This window comes from Elaeis guineensis, chromosome 11 (genome assembly GCF_000442705.2).
Source record: "Elaeis guineensis isolate ETL-2024a chromosome 11, EG11, whole genome shotgun sequence".
NCBI lineage: Eukaryota > Viridiplantae > Streptophyta > Magnoliopsida > Arecales > Arecaceae > Elaeis > Elaeis guineensis.
This window is the reverse complement of record NC_026003.2, coordinates 117,237,175-117,259,925: the sequence shown is the minus strand read 5'-3', so window position 1 is coordinate 117,259,925 and position 22,751 is coordinate 117,237,175. Positions and strand designations below refer to the sequence as shown.

At 36.8% G+C, this 22,751-nt stretch overlaps 2 protein-coding genes and 1 pseudogene across 3 annotated transcripts; 1 reads left to right on the top strand and 2 right to left on the bottom strand.

Annotated features, from left to right (window-relative positions):
• Window positions 1-618: 618 nt before the first annotated feature.
• Window positions 619-11,821, top strand: LOC105053935 (uncharacterized). The gene is made up of 5 exons (XM_010935280.3): window positions 619-1,137; window positions 1,604-2,005; window positions 6,982-7,074; window positions 9,679-9,818; window positions 11,325-11,821. The coding sequence occupies exons 1-5, from the start codon at window positions 691-693 to the stop codon at window positions 11,761-11,763; spliced, it is 1,521 nt and encodes a 506-aa protein (XP_010933582.1). The 5' UTR covers window positions 619-690; the 3' UTR covers window positions 11,764-11,821.
• Window positions 4,383-4,840, bottom strand: LOC109506421 (protein PROTON GRADIENT REGULATION 5, chloroplastic-like; annotated as a pseudogene).
• Window positions 11,822-13,019: 1,198 nt separating the features above from the next.
• LOC105053937 (vesicle-associated protein 2-1) lies at window positions 13,020-22,472 on the bottom strand. 2 transcript variants are annotated; one of them, XM_010935281.4, is made up of 10 exons: window positions 22,412-22,472; window positions 21,988-22,250; window positions 21,754-21,832; window positions 21,574-21,644; window positions 21,280-21,361; window positions 21,036-21,151; window positions 20,789-20,935; window positions 20,607-20,633; window positions 16,628-16,702; window positions 13,020-13,455 (listed from the first exon to the last, which is right to left on the bottom strand). In XM_010935281.4, exons 1-10 carry the CDS (start codon window positions 22,455-22,457, stop codon window positions 13,321-13,323), a joined length of 1,041 nt encoding a protein of 346 aa, XP_010933583.3. In that variant the 5' UTR covers window positions 22,458-22,472; the 3' UTR covers window positions 13,020-13,320. The 2 variants fall into 2 exon arrangements, with proteins under 2 accessions (XP_010933583.3, XP_010933584.1); XM_010935282.4 differs by lacking the exon at window positions 22,412-22,472 and having other exon boundaries at window positions 21,754-21,860; window positions 21,988-22,091.
• Window positions 22,473-22,751: the final 279 nt, after the last annotated feature.

Genomic DNA, 22,751 nt, shown 5'->3' with positions numbered 1-22,751 from the left:
AAAAATATATTTTAATATTAAAATTTAGGAGTCCAAAATTTTTTGAGATTAATCTATTATTATTATTATTGTTGTTGTTTCATCTCAAAATAGAGTGCATTTACTCTACCTCATCTACCAATGATACGGGTATAAGGTGCCAGCTCTTCAAATATGGAAGTGGAACCGTTTGGATGCCATATTGTTTAATATTCGTGAATGCAGCTTTGGATTTGAAAGAATTTACGAAGAAAGATAGAAGAAGTTATATTAAAAAGCCATGAGTGAGAGATGATAAGAGGGGCAAAGGAAACTTCAAACAGCTTCACACCTAGCACCAGAAACAACATATAGCATAGCTAGCTAAGCAAAACGAGTGCAGAAAACAAAAGTAAAAAATCAACACATGTGCTTCGTAATAAAACAGAGTAAAGGAGAGAAATCATCGTCAAAGGCGTGGGCAAAGGTTATGTATTTTGAGACAAAACTAAAAGACTTGTTGACATGGAATATTGTAACTTAGAAACGGATAAATATTTATATCTTATATAATAATTTAAACAACTCATATTAATTTTTCACAGACACTGCTCTGTTGCACGATCTCACCTGCGCCCTTCTAAAGTAAAATGTGAAAAAAAAAAAAAACCCCTTCGAGCGTCCTCTTCTTCCCATGCCACAAGCCCTTTCTGCCCTCTCCATCTACTCCCCATGAACGTTTCAAAATTGTTGTCTTCGTATAAGATACCTTCTCTTTCTACCTCTCGTCTCAGCATGCAGTTCCACTGCGTCGACGCCTGCGGTAACCTCAACCTCCCCCGCTCCTTTCTACGGTTCCGCCCCCACCTTCCTCTCCCCCCTTCCCCTCTCCTCCCTGGCGCTAGGGTTTCCGCTGCCCTCAGCGTCTCATGCGGCTCCGCCGATGGCCGTCAGAGGCCGCGGAGGGGGAGAGCGGAGGTCGTCAAGGCGAAGAAGAAGGAGAATGTGTGGAGCGTCGACAACGAGCTTGCCGCCAGGGCCGCCGCGGAGGATAAGGCAGCGGCACTCAGGAGGAGGAAGAAGAAGGCAAGGAGGGTGAGGTCCGCCGGGGAGAGGGATCCTAGGGTTCTGGTCTCTGGGGCCATGCTGATGGAGATCGAGACCGTTCTCCAGACTCAGGTACTGTAGCTCTTTATCCCTTTCAAAACATTGTGTCATCGCCATTGGACCATCCAGAAGATTGAATCCTGGAAAATTTCAATTGCCTTTTGAATTGATATTGGGTTTTTTTTTTTTTTTGCTTGATTTTCTGTAGTCGTGCCTTACAAAACAACCTTTGTCAATTGCTTCAAATTTCACTTCAAAAAAAAAAAAAAAAAAGGTTCGAGTTTGATTTCTAATTATTGATTTGCTCAATGAATATTGGCTCATCTGTTTTCGATCTCCTTTTGACTTCTTTTATTCTGATGTTTATTTTTTTTTGCTATGTGCTGTAACTAATATCAAGCCATTTGTTCATTTCTAATAGCTAAATGCAGATATCCGAACTTTGATATATGCTCAATTATGAATTATGGGTTTTTCGGCCGCCTTTCATATGAATTATGTGAACTCTGATGTGTACTTTTTCCTCGTCTCTCTAAAGGAACCTGTTATTAAACCAGCATGGGATACCTTTGCCAGTAGTGTCAGTGGTATATGGAAGGGTGTTGGAGCAGTGTTTTCACCATTCACTGCTGAGATTGAGCCGATTGGAGTAGGTGTCCAAAATGAAAATCTTTATGATGCCTATACTCTTTCCTGCATCGAGAAGGTTCCGCCTGAGGGCCCTTGTTCCCAAATCATAAGAAAGTCGAATTGGGTGGCTTTGAACCCTCTCGGAGAAACACGTCAACATGTCAGGGGAGCTGAAAGAGATCATGAAAGAGACAGGCACCCTGTCCCTGCTACTTATGATTTCCCGATTTATGAGTCCTTCAACTTTGATAAGTGTGAACTGTTCGAAGAAGATGTGATGGGCATGGAGCCAGGTCTTGTATTCTTTGAGGTAGGATTTGCTCTTTTACTCTTTGAAAATGTCTTAAATAATTATCCATATCGTTTTACACATTTGATGACTGTCATTGGCTAGATATTTTACTATGTCACCTACCTGTGAATATGGATTTTCATTGTCTAACTTTTCTGCTCTGCAACGATTTGGAATCATGAATTATGATACTAATATCAATTTCTATGAATGTGATAAGCGCAATAAATTTCTAACTGTTTCAATTTTGCTTCCTAGATTTGCATGCTTAATACTCATAATCTACTGAGGTATGTGCTTTTTAACACTTATTTATAGTTGCTTATTTTTTATCCTTTATTGCATGAATCATGGGTGGAATAAAATACATTGATTAAGCAAATCAATATTAGTAAGAGTATTTATTGGGCTGGAACTAGTTATCAAAGTTGATGATTTCAGGGCTTCAAACTTCAACACATGATATTTGATTATGATGTTCCATAAGACATTTGATAAAATTAGAGAAGAGTCTCCAGTGTATAGAGAGGACTTCACCATTTTTTTTAAAAAAAAAGTAACCATTGAAACGATGGAACCCACTACATTTTTTTAAAGTTGGTATTGTTAGAATTTCTTATTTCTAAGTGAAATGCTTGGAAGGAATAAAAAATCATGGGTGGGGGAAGTCATAGTGTAACAAGCTTTCAGTTTTCTTTTATAGTTTTGTTAGGTTATCACATTTCAATGAGGTCAAGTGAAGAACATACGAGATGAATATAGTCAGTTATGTTGCTTGAGTTAAACCATTGGGCAATATGGAGGCTATTAACATGAACATTTTGGAGATGATTTTGAGATAGATGCTTTGAATAACTTGGAAGCAGAAATTTGTAGATGAGCATAGAATTATTGCTGTAGGCTTCCGGATAAGCATCTCACATAGGTTGGCCACCCAATTATTGGTGCAATTAAAGTTTGCTCTTAGGATCTTTAGCTTTTCACAACATGTGGTTGAAGAAATCAGTTGATTTGCCCAATAAGGTTGCAAGAAGAAGAGACCAATTCTTGTGGGTTGGTAGTGACAAGGGTCAGTATGGTGCTATAATCAAGGTTTTTGTAAGATCTGCGAGAGGTTACATGATAGCAAGAAGATAGTCATGGGCCAAACTTGCACCTTAAGTCATTAGTCTAAAGGGTAAAATGCAGTAAGACCCTTGTAAGTTTACTTTTTGACATTATGACTCTCTATCTTTAAAAAAGTCCAAAAGAGTTCCGCTAAATTACCTTTCCATTGCAATCCATTGCTTCTATTCATCTCCTTTAACCAGCTTCAGTAAAATAGTCAGGTGACCATCAGGTGAGTCCTAATTGCTTTTAACTTTCAGAAAATATCCCTGCTGTAGTAAAGGGGGAGAATGGGAAGTAGGAAACCATTGTTGAATGCGGTGTTTATCATACTGTATCGATGCTCTTGTACTGTACCAGACCATGTACCGGCACTGTAATAGAATGGTATTGGTATAGGGTCTGGTACCGAGATGGTGGACCTTGGTTGAATCTCTTATACTATCAGTCGTTGTTGACCTTGCCATCAACCTTGTTGTTGAGCTTGCCTCGTACATTGTTACCCCTCCAATCTGCCCTAGGCCCTCCCCTCATCTCTTGCTACCTCATTGCTCTTCATCGCCAATTTCTCTCCCTCCTATCTTGCCTACCATGCCTTCATTGACCTCCTTGCCCTTGCCTATGCCTTCCACCCCTCCCCCCATCCTTGCTACCCTCTACCTCTCTTGTGGTCGTGGCAAGGGTGCCTTCATCATCCTCATCTGTGTCTACTCCCTCACCATCCTTCACACTTTCCTCTCCATCTCCTGCTTCATGTCCATGCCTCCATCTGTTCATTCAACGGCCTCCTCAGCGCCATGATCTAGAATTGTTGCATCCTTCTCACTTTTGCCCCCTTTCTTTGCTGTCACTTATACTTTGGCCTTATCCTCAGTATCTACTCCTGCAGCATCCTCATGAAACTCAGCAATATTGATAGTGTCCTTCAAGTGCTTGACAAAATGCCTAGTTGGGAATGGCCCCTAATGTTGTCACCCACACCACCATCCTCGCCTGCTACTACACCTGCTGCAACCTCCTTGCCGCCCTTGCCCTCTTCAACATAATTTTCAGCCGCAGGTACACCTCCAATGCGACCACCTATGCTGTCCTTATTGATGGCTATTACCTCCCTGGGCAGCTTGCAAGGACCACATCCTAACTCCCATATCATAGAAAACATGTAGTATTTGCTTGCTTGCATCCAAGTCAAACCAGATATATAATTCTTTTTTCCTTAAAAAAAAAAAAATCTCAGAAAAGGTCTTACAACGTTCAACCGCTTCTACTGAAAAATATCATCTTATCCTTATGCAAGAAATCCGAGCTTTTCTCCATTCTTATTGGCCAAGTGGATCGACCTTTCTCTTTATCTATTATCTGCACTAACATGGCCTCTGCAAAACTATATAAGCACCTGTACACAATATACCACATGGCATATACCATCAAAGCTTTACCTTTTTTCCCTTTAAATAGCTACTTCAAACATCTGTAAAGCATGCAGTTTTGATGTGTCAACCTTGCCTTTAGCCGATTGAATCACTTCCTAGCAATAATGTTGCAGGTGAGAACGACTAACAGTGAAAAGAGGTCTTTGCCTTCACATGTTGCTCATCCTAAGCTGAGACCTTGGAGGCCTAGCAATAGGTATGGCACTGACTTGGTCAGCATCACTTGGTGGTCACCAGCAAGTGAAGTGGCCCAGCTTCCATGAAAGGTGGATGGTAGGGCTTTGAGCCCTATGGCCAATAGGGAGGCAGCCATGTAGTAGAGAGAGTACCAAGTTTGATTGAAGAACCGATGCAGGTGAGGGTAGAGAGAAAGAAGAGGAAGGTATGATGCAGTGAGAGCCTTTGTTTTGGAGACTTGATACAAGCTTGACAATGGAAATCTGGATGGATTGTTAGTGGTGAGTTTTAGAAGACATTGTCAATGAGATCGAACTTGGGGGAGAGAGTGTGTAGTTGGTGGTTGGCAAAGGGCTGACAATGCCCTTGAAGGTGGAGGGAAGGTGAAGTTGCTGGGGTTAAGGTTCACCAAACTGGTACTAGAGGGTGTATTGGCCGGTGATTGGTTTGGCATGGTATGGGTCTATATTGTCCCGTTCTGAGGTGTACCGATACAAGGAGGGCCAAAGAGGGATGAGGAGAGAGGAGATAGGAAACGAGGGAGAGAGGGAGGGGGGAAGTGGGGGAGAGAGAGAGGCAGAGAGAGAGAGGATTTGAAAGCTTTCATTGAAACAAGGATCCCCTGTTTCATTTTGTGACGGGATCCATATTTTTTTCTGCCTTTTTCTTTTCTATACTAGTATTACATTGCATGAGCAACCTGACCCACAAGCTGACATAATGAAACATGATTTAGGATTAAAAATTTCAAACAGCAGGATAGTACCTTTGAAGCAGAACTAACTAATCCTTATTTTGTTTTTGCTAATAGGAAAAATTTAGATAATTGATAAGTTTAGCTAACAGGCTACTGACTTATATCAGTGTATTGCTGCAATATGCTAAATATAGACCATTAGATGTTGATGCACAACGTATATGTTATGCTGTTAAGTGACCATGTGGCTGATTACATATTATACAGCATGGTTTGATTTGGGCCAATAATTAGATTGTTGATCTAGGTGACGTATGATTATGCTGATATGAGAGCCAACATTGTAAGTGTCCTTGACTTTTTCACACTTCATCTCCAAAAGAGCTAGTAGGACACGTCCATGCAAAATATACTTACATGTAGATGCATATGCAAGTCCACTGTCATGTGCAATGTATGATATGCATAAAAAGCAAGAGAACTTATATGCAGATGAGATTCAAGAAGGTCAAATGTTTATAAAAGGATAAGCAAATGTAAAGAGGGGGACTGGGGTTGATCATTTGCAAGACAAGGCAAAGCTGGAAGGGATACCAAGGAAATTTGACTAAATAAGATCAAGGGAGATCGGACTGGATGTTGGATTTGGGGACTGGGGGGAGGAGTGAAGGGGAATACATATTTTTAGTATTACTTATGTAACATTTGTAGGTAAAATCCTAACTGGACGACAATGTCAGGTTAAGGGTCACAAGGTTATTGAAACGTGCAAGCAAGGACTTAATTACCAGTCTGTACCAGTCTTACCATACTGTGCTGATAATGTACTGGTTCGCCACTCTGTGCCAGTTTGCACCAACACATGGTACATTACCTGGTTTTCAAGGTGTCTGCACCATGAGGCATACCATGTTTTTGTACGGTAACACACCATATCAGTCGATAGTTTACTGTTTACGTATTGGTACCTCAACCATTGCAAGTGTGGAGAAGTGATTCCTCGAAGAGATGCCTTATTTTCTCAATCACTGTTGATATTCACATTTCATTTGTGTGAGAATGTGTGATTTTTTTGGGCACTCTACTGGATTTTGATAATAATCTTTGTTACTTTGAGAAGAATAATTGATTAGCTTGAAGATGATCTAGGGCAGTGGGGTCTCCCTTCTGTTCTTTCTGGGACTCAGGAGTTAAGACACAAAAAGATTCATGAAGATGAAATGAGATAATAGAAGATGATTTTGGAAGAGTTTGGGTCTTGACCAAGGCTAGGATATGGGACACTATGCATGTTGGAGGACATTTTCTCACCATTCTATTTCACCAAAATTTGTTCTCAGTTGTAGAGAATTTTGTATTGTTTTGTAGTGTTATTTTTCTTGTATAATATTGTGTAAGTTTTGATATTAGAAGATGTCGCCTTGGTTTATCAATTATGTGCCCTCCATGAGGTGTGGTTATTCTAATCCTATTGAAATTTTATCATATAATTTATGGTTTTGGCTATTTCCTTATTTTCTACATATTTTGTTGGTTTACCACATCATTTTGTTGTCATTACTTTTTTTGCGATCTTGCAGGATGGATCTTATTCTAGAGGTCCAGTGGAGATACCAGTTGGCGATTATGATCAATCTAAGTACTATCTTTCTCCAACTTTTAAGTTTGAACAAGTAAGTTCTATTGCTGCCCTAATCTTGCTCATGTTATTGAAGTAATTCTCATTTGTTTAGAAATGTTCTATGATCTGACCCAGTGACCCTTCAATTTTTTATTTCTTACCTCTCATGGATGATATTTTATGCTGAATATCTCTTAATTGTGTAGACATGCATGGTGAATATTTCGCACGCATGCTATAAGCAGTGAGTTGTTGTGACAGACATGGAGTGTCTTTTTCCCCTTTTCTTTTTGTTCGTTCTTTCTCCTGGTGGAGGGGTTGGTTGGACAGGATAGGGTCCAAGAGATGGATGGGTAGATAAGGTGAGCGAATGCACAGATAGGTAGATAAAAGGAATGGATGCATGTCTCTACAGTTGTGCAACATTGACTTAGTAGATGCTTGTTCACTAAACTTAATGGCTGCATCTGGCCTATGAATTTGAATCAGTTACCTTCAGATATCCTCAAAGTGTACAGTGATATATAATTATTTAATTTAATGTGAGAATCTGCTTCTGAAAGTTTTATCGGTCATCAAACAAACGTTTATGTGAATTTGATGATTTAACACCTATCACTTCCACCAGAACAATTGCATTTTAGTTATGCCTGAAATACCACCAGAACAATTGGCTTCATGCTCCTTTTCCTTCATTTTGGTTGATTTAGGGTCATACTTTCTAAAAGATGCTGAGATACGGAGTTCTTCCTTGCTCTTTCATCTTGTATGATTTTCAGTCTCTGTCTACCCTTCTTCCTTATGTCTACATGTATCAATTTGCTCTTTCATATTTGTACATTTTTCAACCTATGTTATATCTGTCCAAACCATTTAAATCGTTTTTCTTTTAATTTGTCCTCAATTGATGCTCTCACCACCTTTTTATAAATAACTTTGTTTCTTATTCTGTCTTGTCTTGTATCACCACACATGCATATCAACATTATCATTTTGACAACTCATCTTTTGCATATGTTTTTTTAGCTGCCCAACAATTTGTACTATAACTAGTCGTATGGTTGTCTATAATTTTTTTTTTCCCAAACAGCCAAGTATCATATGGTCTCATAATATCCTAGTCGTACTTCTCCATTTCATCCAACCTATTTTAGTCCTATGGAACATCATCTTTAATTGCCCTTACGAATAATTGACCTTAAATACCAAAAATGATTGCTCTTATGAATCTATTTCAAATTTTACTAAAACAACATTCCATGAAATTTAAAAGACACAATATATGTATATGATAACTTTCAAGAAAATATATGATATAATGGTATGCAAATGGGTTACATTTATTCTAGGTTATGTTATTCCTGAAAAAAAGAACTTTTCTAGTAACATTGTGTTGAAGCCTAGGAGGGAGCCATGCCAAAGATAAGAAGTAACATGTCGTGGTTTCTAATTGTGGTGTAGCCAGTGACTAATTCAACCTATCTGACTATACATTTATTATAAGCTAACTGCTGATATCTACTTAGGCCTAATTGTGGTGTAACCAGTGACTAATTCAACCTATCTGACTATACATTTATTATAAACTAACCTCTAATATCTACTTAGGCTATGTTTGGATAAACATTATTATACTATTTCCCTTGATTTAAAATTCCAAGGTTTTGAGATTTTTTGCTTGTTTTACTGGTCAAAGGAGAAAATTCAAAACTAAAATAATTAAGTTGATTGGTGAAACTCAAATTAGGAATTTCCAAACCCATGATTTTAGTTATTTTATGATTTTTCCTGTCACCTAATTGTGCAAAGGCATGAGCAGACAAGATTATAACTTCTGCACTCAAAATAAATAAATAGATAGCCATGCGAGTGCAGTGTCAATGGTTGTTGTTAGTAGATGACATTGTTGATAGATGAAATGAGTAGATCTGGTGGTTATGGTAATGACAGTGGTGTATGGCAAAAGGAGGGATAAAATGAATTTAGCATTATGAAACCTTATGCATTTCTTAGCTTGTGTCAACAAAGGATTTAGCGTTTCATAGGAACAGGTGGCAATGTTGGGACAAGATATGTTGGTTATAGTGATGTAATGTTATGTGATTTAGGAACTTAAAATACTCTTTCTGTCGCCTCTAGACAAGGCTATCTTCAGAATGCACACATAGATGTTCTATGTGAACCCCAGATCTGTAGGCCATGATAACCTTATGACATCCAGTCAGGTATTGTATCATACCTGTAGAAGGGGCTTGCCGGTTTGATGACTCATGAGTGGATGGATGGAGTTTAGGGAACCTTGTAGCTGACTGTTTTGATGTCTATAAAGAAGTCACTATGTGCACCCATTCCTTATCTCTGTGTCTCTCTCCCTTGTATGGAATTTTTGTTGAAAATTATCAGCTAAATAAAGTTAACCTTAAAGACACATTAGTGCCCATCTAGACACTTTGGTGGCTTGTCCTTTTGACTTATTACCAGAACAGTATCAAAGCTTGTATGTTATTGTTGGTTGCTATTCACTTAAAAGTTCTATGTTGTCATTTCAAGATTCTTTTTCGTTCCCTCATATATGCTATGAATGATTAACCTTCTTCTGAATGGATCAGTGTACCACTGATAACTATCAAGTATCTTGCATGTTTTTATTGCTCAGTGTTTAGTGAAAGGATGCCACAAGAGACTGCGTATCATGCACACTATTGAGTTCAGTGAAGGGGGATCCGATATACAAATAATAAGGGTTGCTGTTTATGAAGAACAGTGGGTCAGCCCAGTTAATATCAATGACGGGAAGTAAGTTTTCCTTTTTTTTTTTTTTTTTAATCACAAGTCTTTGCTGTATACTGGAAATAGCAATCTACCATCCCTATCATAATATGACTGCTTTCCCAAACTAGGCCAGTCCAACATCCAACATATAAGATTATCAACTCTACACCTTCCCACCCTTTCATATTGCTCATTTGCTAGAATGGAATGGGTTAAGAAAATAGCAAAAAAGACAGTGATAAATAACTAGTAGGCTGTAAACTAAAATATTTCTTCTACATGTTAAATAAGAATTTAAATCTTGTGCTTTCTTCGTTCTAACTGAAGAGGGATACCATAACCATCACCAGATGTATTTTATATTTTATGAGCCTAAAACATGAGGGCATGATCATGTAAAATTCAATTTTTTTCTTGAAAATGCATAACACTTCGAAGAGGAGTGCTTTTACTTAACTCGTTGGATCTCACATTATATCTGCTTAATGGGAATTACTAACACTGCACTTTTGATTGTATAACCACCTTACTATGAAATTCTGAACTATCCATACTGGAAAATAAGAGCCTTAGCAAAAGCATTGACATTTGCATGCTATTATTATTGAGTCTAAATCCAGTAGAATTTAAAAGAAAAGAGTAATTACTAGTATGAGAAATCCACAATCTGGAATGAAATTGACAAGCTAGTGTTCTTAGAGTCAGCATATAAATTACATAATTGGATATCTATTGAATCTTATAATAGGCATCCATCTTCTTAAGGCTGCATGTACTGCCATGAATGGGTTTTAAACATCATCTTATGAAAATCTTACTGATACTAAATGCCTGTTAATTTTTCTGTCTCACTAATTCAGAACTCTGTTTGATGGTTATTAATTACTTGGCTGTATCAATTTATCTGTACTAATGATACTCATCATTGAGATTTGAAATCTGTCATCCAATAATGAGTGCATGCATCCTTTCAAAGCCTTGCATCCATTTTTAAAGCTGTACCAATCTCTTTTTATATCTCTGAAAGAAAAGTTTCTGAAAGAAAAGTCCTTTTTTTAATGCTTTCATACACTCCATAAGATAATCCATAAGATACTCGGTTCATATTCCTTAGTCGATGACTCATGATTAAATACCTTTTTTTGGGAGGGTTAGAAGGAGGCCCATAAACAATGGGCTACAGAAGAGGTTGTAGCTCCTTAATGGCAGGCAGGATTCAAGCCTAGATCTCCTTAATTGTACTTTGTTTTTATTGATCAATGAAGAGCTGGTTGCTTTCTCAACCTCCTATTTCACTCAAAAAAGAAAAAAAAGATAGATGATTTTGTAAGGCAGGAAACCCTCTTGCATGATACACTGATAGCAAGGGATCGCACGGGATCTCTCCAATGATCAGTGAAAATCTCTACATTTTTCAAAGCCTACAGAAGTAGTATAGATTTTTGCTAGGTTTTGGATTTTGTTTGAATATTGATGTAATGGTACAAGAGGGATCCATTGTGATGTCAATCTCATTGTTTTCTGGTACAGTGATGTGCAGTTCGACTTGAAACCTGTCTCACAAAGAAAACGAACACAACCATCAGAACTGACAGGTTCTTGGAAGGTATTTGAAGTGAGCGCAACACCAATCTATGATGAAGACTCAGCAGCTGATGAAAGTGGGCTGCCTTACGTGTATTTGTGCACAGAGACCATGAAGAAGAGGAGCTTGCCAGAGAGCTCTGTTTACTTTGGGGAGGAAGAGATGCTCGACATGCAGGATGTAACTGTTCTTTGGCTGCCAGGTGGTGTCACTGGGTATGTTGATGTGAACAAAGAGGGCATCCTTTGTATAGGTGTTGGGTGGTACTCAGATGAAGGGATCAACCTTGTGATGGAGAGAGATTATGGGATGGATGGCAAGCTTAAGGAGGTCAGGTGGAAATCTGAAGTTAAGAGAAGGTGGACGAATCCACATGATGCGTAACTTTCTTTTCCTTTCATCTCTTTGTTTTTTCAAAAAAGCCCTTTTTGACTTTTTTTTTTTTTTTTTAAATCCAAGCTCTTCTGATTGTGCATTCGTGTATATGATAAATGTCAAGCCAGACACAAAAAGGAAGAAAAAGTTGTAAAACCATGATGATGAAAGGTCCCCATACATCCCAGATTTGTAAATGGCCATTTTCATGGATTATTGTTTCGCTCTCATGAGGGCTGACTTCCAATTCAAGCAGAATTAGAAATTCTACCGGTGCAAAAATGGCCTTGTCTGATCCTATGAAGTTGTTAGATCTTTCTTGTTATTTGGATTGATGGGCGCGGTATCATAAGCTTTACCGGTGGCAATATGAAAGTTCTTTGTTGTAACGTCCGTGCATCTTTCTGCATCTGAAGCTTGTACCTTATGGAGGTTATAGCGAGTGGCCTTTGAGCTTGGTACACTTTGACCAGTTGGAAAAGAATTTGTATCGATCATGGTACAGGGTATGCTAATGTGCTAGTGTGGATGATATTTGGGGTCTCGGTCAAGCTTTCTGGTGCTACTGCATGGTTATCTTTACATAACTGGTGGTTTATAGAAAGAAGTGGCATCTGTTCGATTTTTTGTTCCATTATGTACCATACATATCTAAAACAGAGGCTTTACCGTATGGAGCCCTCCATTTACAATGTGGATACTGTATTAATGATATGTATGCATTGATCTGGCTTGTTTGGAATTTCATTGTGGTATATCCTCTGAAAAGGCATCTTAAAGCCATATAGATATATAAAATTTGACTATTGAAATCTTTGATTTGTTATATTTTATTAAATTTTTATATTACATTTCAAAAATAATTGAAAAGTTTTAAAACAAAATTGTACCCATATATTGCACAGAGCTGGTATCGATGAAAACTTTGGAGACAACTTATGCATGTGCTAGTTTCAGATCAGTGCTAATAACAAAATTCCATATCGTATGCAACTTTGCTTTATTCAGTTCCAATATAGGTCAACCAATCGACTTGAAACTTTCACCAAGATGCAGTTCAAGAACTCAGTAACCCACCCACTTATTGGTTCGTAATGTATTCTTATACTGTAGTAAGAAAAAGAAAATTTTAATGAATTTGCTTTGCAAGATGAATATCTTACACAAACACTAACAGAATAATCTACACAGCAGTCATTTTTGTTTTTTAAGCAATCAACAAAATGAACACTCCCCACAAATGCATACAAAGAAACAACAGGAAAGAAGACGAAAAGAGTGAATAGCCATGGGACAAGCTATACAATGACCAAGTCATTTTGAGCATAATTACAAGGCAAATAACAAAAGAAAACATGTTGCAAGTCATTAAACTAAAAAGAAGAATGGAGGAGACAACGATGACAAAGCCACAAAGACCAGATCACTTGCAACCAAACTTCTTTCGGGGCCAACTACTGGAGAGAACGGACCACAAAGTGTGGTTTATGAAGAAGAGTGAAATAGTACCAATCCATTTTCAAGCACTACAGAGTGTATAAATTTTCAAGCTTGCAACCTGTAACTTCATGCAGTAGGTGGTGAAGAAAACATAAAATTTAATATGACGCCAACCATCAAACCCACCAGCCCAGCAAATGCAGTAAAAGTCAACGAAAAGCCTGCATCGCTTTTACGGTTTCTACGCCTCTTCAGAATAACCTGAAATTATTTTCATACAACTTTGTCAAAAAGCATGTGGAGCATGTAAGAAAAATTGTTGCATGATTGTTGTAAGAAAGGATTAGTATTCTTTGTGATTTCTTATTCAGCAAATATGCTCATTTCATTGGGGAATCTGCAGAATCTGGAAAGCATATTTGCAACATGTTGACTAAAAGAACCAATCATTTTTTCTCTTCTCCTCCTGTTTTTTTACCAATGATGTTTATCTAGGGGCAAATCTATACATGGGAAAAAAACAAGGCCAGAAAGTCCACATGCGGTAAGATTTTTAAAGAACGCTTCCTCATCCATGAAGCAAAAGGTGCATGCCCACCCGAAAGCAAGGTTTATGCTGAGTCATCTTTATTAATCCATCATGGACAAGTCTTGGAACCAGAAAACAAGTTCAAACATTGGTATAAAGTCATAGAAGAGCTTTAGAATAAAGAGTCCAAGGTTCGCCGTACCGAACCGAACCGCCTGGTACGAGGCCTACCGAGCCGGACCGGTACATTACCGATCCGGTTCGGACCTTTTTTTCGAAAAACTCCCCGAACCGCACCGAACCGCTCGGTTCGGTCCGGTTCGTGTCCATACGGATCGGTTCGGTACCGGTTCAGCGTGAACCGAACCGTGCCGACATCTCCACATGCAAAAAGTGGGGAGGGGGGAGGGAGGAGGGGTGGGGTCGGAGAGCTTTTAAATGATTGAGAGATGTTAGAGTTCTCTGAGAAGTCTCAGAGAACTCCCGAAGCATATGAAGGTCTCAACGAAACCATTGAGACCTCCGAAAAATTAGAAAAAAAAGAAAAAACTCCATCAAATTGTAGGAGTGGTTCGAGGAGAGGCTGATCTTTGGCCAGAGGTAAGATAATATGTTATTTTCTTAGTAAATATTTTTTTTTAATTTTTGTTGTTAAAAATAGGATAAGAATGAGAAAGAATGAAAATAAGAGAAAATCATACCAAAATCTTGTAATTTTGGTATGATTTAATTATATGTGATAGATCTTTGGAAGATCTAAACAATGACACCAAAATTATTAATTTTTGTTAATTATATATTTTTTAAATATTTTTAAATATTTATTTATTTAAAAATTAAAAAATTTAAATTTTAAGAAAAAAATTAGAGTTTGGGAATCATGTTTAGAATGATTCAAGCTACTTAAATCTAATTTCAAAATTTTTTTTCAAATATTTAAAATTAAAAAATTATTTTTTAATTATTTAAATTAAAAAATTTAATTATAAAATAAAAAATATATAAAAATAGTGTTATATTTTATTTAATTTAAAAATATTATTTGAAGCATATAACATATTTATTTTGAATTTATAAATTTTAAAATAATTATTAAAATTATTTTAAAATTGTATATAATTATTTTAATTATCATTAAACTATCGTGTTTTGTTATACTTGCATATATTTATAAGAAAAAAAAATTAGAGCATGACGTTCATTCATTTTAATTAATCAGCTATTTTATAGTATATATTTATTTATATAAAAATTATTAAAAAATTAAAAAAAATAAAAAATCAGTGTTAGTTTTGAAATTGAGAATAATGTTTAGAATGATTCAAAACAATTGAAATATTTAAATCTAACTTGAGATTTTTTTGAAATTTTTTTTGAAATTCTTTTTTGAAATATTTTTTTGAATCTAAATAGAGGTCGTCCAGCACATGATGCAGCTGCGGACGATCTTGCACGTGGAGTAGGGTCCATAGATGTATCTGGATCATCCTCGCATTATGGATCCTATTATCCACAGCCACCTTATGATCTATATGCATATGGTGCATCCGAGGTATCATCTTCTAGTGGTTACTACCTTATGCAGTCTGGAGCATCTTACGGATCAGATTTTGCTACTGGCATATTTGGATGGGCTCCTCCACAACCTACCATCATCTCGAGGATACTTCTCAGAGTCAGAATTTTAACGAGAGGTCTGAGATGTCTTACAATCCAGAGAGGATGCCTTATGGGATGATGAATATTCGAGAGTATGGTGTAGCTTGGCTAGAGGGTTGGACTGATATCCTTTCAGACTATGTTGATGATCCAGACATCTATGAGCGTCACAGACACTCGACAAAAAATTAAATGCAGATACATCTTAAGGTTCGTATATCAGTTATTGCGCTTTGTACTTAAATATTTAGATACATTGTAATGCATATTTTATATATTTTTTCTTTAGTTTTAAGATGACATAGTTGAAATATAATGTAAATAAATATATGTTTGAAATTTTAGATCAAGAATTTTTGTACTGCAACTTAACTCCAAATTAAACCCAAATATGTCAATAATATGCAATATAATGCCATATTGAGGTTGTATTTATCAATTATTAACTTCAAAGATCCAAAAAAAAATTTGAAAATTAAAAAAAATATTGTATACCGGTATCGGATCGGTACGCCTAGGCATACCGTGTGTCGGTACGGTATGGTACCGGCACCGTACCGTACCGATCCGGCACCGACACACGGTCCGGTATCGGTACAGTGAACCTTGATAAAGACAATCATGAATTAGAAATATTTAACTTTTCACCAAGTTTGGATGAGCCTCAACGATCCAATAGTATATATATTTCCTTTTGAAGTGTTGGAGAAGAAGGGTACTAGTCTACAAGATATAAGAACCACGTAGACAAGCCTTGTTCAACCGAAGGCCAATGTGGGGCGAAGGTTCACCCACAAGATTAAATGCTGACAAAAGGACCAAAAGGTAACTATTAACTGTTATTTTATTTTGTCAACAATAGAAGCAATATATGGTTTTTTTAGATTTAGATTGTAACATCATGAGACTGTTAAAGTCATTAATAAAAGCATAAACAGCAAGATTTATACCATCTGTTTATGGATAGATATATAAATCTTGCCTAACCACTTCTTGTTCAGGTTCATATACTCTCTCTCACAACTTCAGCCAAGCTCTCTTGGAAACCAGCTTCTTTTTTTCTTTTTTAATTCCATTTAAATACTCCCTATGATGCTAAGTTTAATTTTGGACCACCTATTAGTTAGTTACTAATATGCAACAAACTATGCACCGGGGAAACATAAAGCAGCATAAAGCCTATATATTCCCAAGGCAGTAGGCATCTGAAACAAGTTTGAGGATATAAAATGCAATAAGACGCACCAGTTCACGTTGTAATTGTTGATTCTGTTGGAGAATGGCATCTCTTTCCTCCTTCAGATGCTGAACTGCTTGGATCTGCATAAGCAAATTCACTCAACAGTAAGGTACAAATCAGAATATATCATGCTCAAGAATTATTAGATATCAGCTCAATAGTGTTGCCATAAGGTGCTACTCAATACTGAGTTGATATAAAATAAAATAAGCACAACAACCTCATCGGTTGCAATACAGCACGAATACAGACCAACATGATGTACTCTGAAATGCAGATACAGTATTTCGGTTTTTCGTTCTATTTGTCTTGCATAGTCCTGTCTTAAAGGTACCTGAATACCCGATACTGAACCTAGTTTGTGCATCAAGGACTAAAACAATACTATGACTAACCATTCCTAAGAGAATTTTGCTTATGCCTACATAATGCAGTGCAGATAGCACAGAATGAGAATAAGGATCCCAGTCCAAGTAAAAGACTGATCTTTCAGCAACAAATCAACTTCCTTTTGAATTTCAAGATTCAAGCAATCTTTTCAGTGGCAAACAAGCATGTGATATTCATGGCAATCATCGATATAGGTAGGTGAATCTAATCATTAAAACCGGTGAGAATTTGCATGTATTGTGAAGCCTGTTGACCAGTTAGGTTACTTAAGCCAAATGGAAAAGCCAAACTTTCTTTGAAATTGCTCAAAAAGAAGAGAAATTATTGTTTGCATAACATAATACTTGAATTGCAAACATATCATAATATTGATCTACAATTACAGAAAGAAACAGTCTTGACATCAACATATTGACAATATGTGACTCATGCTATTGTGCATAGCACTGAAAACTTTTAAGGGGCAGGAATGGCCATAAAATCGTCCAGTAAATGAGAAAAAATTGTGAACAAATCATGAGATATTCTGAAACAGAGTAATACAGAAATCAGGCTAATAAATTTTCATCAGATGTTACCAAGGGTTCTCTAGCATTTGAAAGCAGAATTCATGAAGATTAATCTCATTAGCCAGATTGAAGGTCGACGTAAGCAGATCAGCAATTGCTTGGATGTCATGCTATAGTGATTTTCAGAAGAATAACCTGTATATGTAGTCAACCACAACCTATCTACCTACCTACCTATTGAGTTACTAAGGTCATTGAACTTCAAACTAAAAATCCATGCTCATTTTTGTTCCAGATTATCATCTCTCTGTTTATCTGGAGTAAAAAAGATGCTAAGCAGACAATTAGGCAGCCTTCTTATCTGAACAATTGATTGACAATAATGTCCTAACAGACAATACATAGGGAAAATAACTTAATTTAAGTGTCTCAACCTACAACTGATCATTATAATGAGGTTGCTCATGTGTATGATCAAGTTGGAAAAGTTAAATCAGATGCATGAACATGAACATTTTTTTTAAAATAATCTAACAGTGCATTAAATTAAAAACATGACCAAGTATGAGCTGCTGCATTATTCAACATAAATTTACAATTACAACTTGAACTTCAAATGCTACGGCCATCTATGTTCGAGTTAGCAAAAACAACCTTTGCCTAAAAAACAAATTACCCATCCAAACCATTTCCTATCAAATATGTTGCCTTTGGAGCACAAGGCCAAGAAGTCTCCAGGGAAGGATGGAGTAGATTTTTACAAATATCTATCATTTTGATGTCAATCCTCTAGAATTTGAGACCAAATTACTGGCCAAGGGAAATTTGGGCAAAAGAGAAGCCTGCCTTGAAACACCAATCAATGCACAAGAAGAGCCACCTTGTTCACATGAATCATAAGCCAAAAATTTAGATGTTTGCCTATAACATCAACAAGAAATATTTCAGGAAAAACTTGATCATCTTTGTTGGATCACATATGACATGTCAAACTCAAACTAACTAAGCCTGAATAAGCACTCAAGCACATGTAAAGGTTTAGCCTGAGGTACTGCAGTGAATTTAATTGCATTATTTCCGACTCTGGTTGATATCTTATTGATCCCCGAAGAGGTTCTTTTATTGATGCATACTATCATCTTATACAGCCACAGTGAAACATATTTCCTGTTGAGTAGTTGTTTGCAGAAAATATTTGCCAAGAGAAAAGGCACCGGAAAAGAAGAATTACTACTAAATTTTTTGGAGGTAAGAATCCAGTTAATCAAAGATAAAATGAGACAGTGAAAGAGGAGTAATTCAACAAACTTGGCTTGGTAATATGTAATCCTCATAGTTAAGCATCATGAAGAATCATGTCATCAGACAATGCATTTTGACTGGTTGTAAGAAACCTATAAAAGGAGATACTGTATATTTAAGAGGAAAAAAAGGTAGAAGAAACACAAGGAAATGAGTTTTTGTCCGAAAAATGAAAAGCTCTATAAACAATGTTTTCCATCGGTCCATCTATTTTCATTTTCCTACTAACCCAAAGTAGAATATACTTTCAAAGTCCTCTCCTCTCACTATAATCATAGTATTCCTATATGTCTTCCTCAATATTCTGACCAGAATGAAGTGCCATTCAACATAAGTATCTCAAAGACTGCAAGCCAGGAAGAAAATATCAATAATAGTTTAACTCTTAAAGTAAACAAACTATGTAAGAATTTTATTTGAATTCAAGTATAAGAAGACCCATAATCATAACCACAACTAGCATGACATACCCAGTGTATGGGGGTGAGGGCTGTATATGTATTCCTTTGCCAATTAATATAATTCAGAGTTAGACCTTCAACCAACACTGATCCTTCCACAAATGTTCATTTAAGTTCACTATGTTTTCTTCATATTACATTATGGCCTCATTGACTAAAATACGTATCTTTCTCCTGGTTAGGACAACCACATGTGGTCTCTGTTGACAACTCCCATTTAATAAACCTCTTCCCCTCTCTCTTTCTCCTCTCCCACATGGTCTATATTCTATTTCTCTAAAATACAAATGCCAACCAACATATAGAAGTTTCATTTTTCATAATTAGACCTGCAAAATATAAATGTTCTGCAAAACTTCCTCTCTAGTTTCTTCAGTAATCCTTCTTTAAGATTTTAACAAAGAGCTTCATTATGGTTGGGATGGCTAAATGGCTTGCAGTCCTTAGATCCCTTCTGCTAGTAAAGGAAGGCCCAATAGAGAGAAACCAGAATAACCACGCTATTTGAAAAGTCATGATTAATGACAAACAGACAATCAGAATCCGGATTATGGAATGCTAAAGCACAAGATTTTAGATTCATATAGTATGGATACTTCCAAATGGGTGTGCTACCCATTTGCACTTCAAAAAAAAAATATTTAACATTCCTTCAATATGTATAATGTAGTTTCACATGTCACCATGAAATGAATCAAAGTACATATCAATTGTCATAAAGTATAACTTTGTGGCAGGCAAGTTCTTGGTTGCAGGGATAAAAAAAATGATTTATATTTATGGCTATTGATAGAATGAGGATTTATTGACCAAAAAAAAAGAGTGTTCAGAGAAAGTGTAAATAATTCACCCAGAATATCACAAGAACCTAATTGCCACATTAAGAGATATTGGAATATAAGGAATACAAAATTAATAACCTAGACCATTGTTGTCCATCACAGCATAACTAAAGGCATCCATTCAACTACTTCCACAGTATAATGACTTTGACAATATATATAAGTTATAACATGGTTACAATATAGCAACATATGGATGTGGCAAACTGAAGTAACAAAACCTGGTTTTAACTTCTAACATAATTTCATGTTGGATCATATGAATATGATTTCTTGATCATTAAAGTAAAATCATGTTTCACACAAAATAGAGTTTCTTGCTTGTTTGTTGATATATATGATGCAATATGGATGGAAGAGCATCTTTATGATGGAAGTAAGAGAAAATTTATAGAGTTATGGATAATTTTTTGAGAAGAATACAGTTCTAGATAATTCAAAGCAAACAAAAACATTGTAGGAAGATAAGCTATCACTCACCTCTTCAATACTGGAATTCTTAAGCATCTACAATTCAAGAAAAAGAATCACATGTTACTCCCAAAGATAAAATTATCAGTAGTCAAAAACAAAAGAACAAAGAAGAGCCAAACATGACGAGAAAAAGTAAATAAGTAATAGATTGGTTTGCAACATGGAAGAAGCTAGGTAGAATATCTTACCGAGAGATTATCAGAATCCCATTTCAAGCTTGTAGATGAAGTAAGGCCTGAATCTTCTTCTGAGTTTCCATGGCTAGATTGTGATGAAGCCATGTAAACAACCCTAAGCTTCAATTCCTCTATCACCTTATCACCATCTTTACTAAACTGCATGGAGCAAAGAAACTAACTTTTAAAAGAACAAAATTGGGGGCAAACAAGAAACTTCTCCATACGCTATCATAATACAATCCCACAAGAAGCTCACCGTATCTGGAGGGAGCTCGTCCATGTCGGTGCTCGGGGGCACCTTGGTGCTCTGGAAGAGAAATTTGTCCTTGCATTGCATGTCAGGCGGATACTCATTTTGCGGTTGGAGGGTGACTACAATCTCAAATCAAAATTAAAAAAAAAATATATACTAACAAAAAACTTAATATGCAAGTCGTAGGCATTGATCAGCTGCTACATTACAAGGACAATATGCATCAAAATTCAAGGAAAACAGCCACCTGTTATGGTACATGAGTCCCAAGGCTGGATCACACTTGTGTTTGGTCGGACAAAGTATCTCTTTGGTGAAGTCGTTTTAACCTACCCATGTGGGAAATCCAATTTTTAGCATGAACTGGACTCGTGTGAGAAAAATCCAACTTTTAGCACGACCGAATTCAAAACATCCCGAAACAAACACATACACGATAGATTACGACCCTTCCATCAAGAACGCAACACAATTTTTTTTTTTTTTTTGAAGAGAGATAATTCAAGAAATAAATTTGAGAAATTAAGGGATCATTTTGTACCTTAAAAGCGACATGGTGTTCGGTATTGTTAACAACCTTGAGATTGCAATACGAAGGCTTGTCCAGCTCAACTACTCATCAAAAAAAGAATCTTTTCACGATTTCATGACGAAAAAACGAATTCTAAGAAGAAAATAAGGAATAGAGCAGGAGATTTGGAGAAAAAAAATATTAGCTTACATTCGAAAGTGAGTTCTTCAGGATAAACAGAGATCAACTGGCCACCGCCACTCATCGTTGCAGCTACCAAATCCAAAAGCTACATCAAAGCGAAAAAACGAAGAAGACTAATGGGAAATTAGAATAAGGAGAGAGACAGCGAAATCCAAACGCCAAAGATTGCGCGCAGGAGAGATTTTTTTTTTTTTTTTGACAGAAAGGAAGAAAAAAGGGAACGAGTTCTTCGGCGAATACCTCGGGGTTATGGAAAGAAGAAACCGGGGGGTCGGTGGAGGAGAGGGAGACAAGGAAGAGGATCTGAGTGGCTTGGAGTTTATTTCGAGGCCGAAAAGGACGGGTTAGCACTGCTTGCCCTCGTTTTACCGGCAACCGGTCACTCATAATTACACTTGGGCAGAAAATTAAGTTATCCCGCATAATTACCAGCAACCGGTCACTCATAATTACACTTGGTAAAATGAGTCTACTTAATAATTTCTCGTCAAATGGAAAAGTGGCTGCAAGATTGAGAAAGAAAGAAGGTGGTTTAGCGTGAAGTCAAGATAATATATTGGTTACATTAAATGCTTGCGGTAAAATCTGTGGACATAAACCTACTAGAAATTTTATGATGATTACTTTCGTTATCATGGGGAGAAAACTTGGAAGGATGCCTCACCCTTTACGTGTAGATCACGGCTAGCTGGCATCACGACCACCAACATTGCTAGCTGTAGAAAGAATTTTGGTAGCAACTGTGAATCGAGTGTCGTCTAAGGGGTATAAAAGAGATCTAGAAGCACTGTACCCTGAAGAGAGAGGACCCTGTATACCTTTGTCTCGTAACAAGTGGGGATGGCTGCAGGTCAAGATTCTATCCATTTGGAGCTTTGAGTGCCTTTTTGGTGCTTACAATGAAAGATAGGCCTATGGGTGTGGAAAATGAAGTTTCCTAGTGACCAGGATCTCTCATACGTTGGATTTGTTTGAGACCATGGAACCGAGCTATTTGAATGACC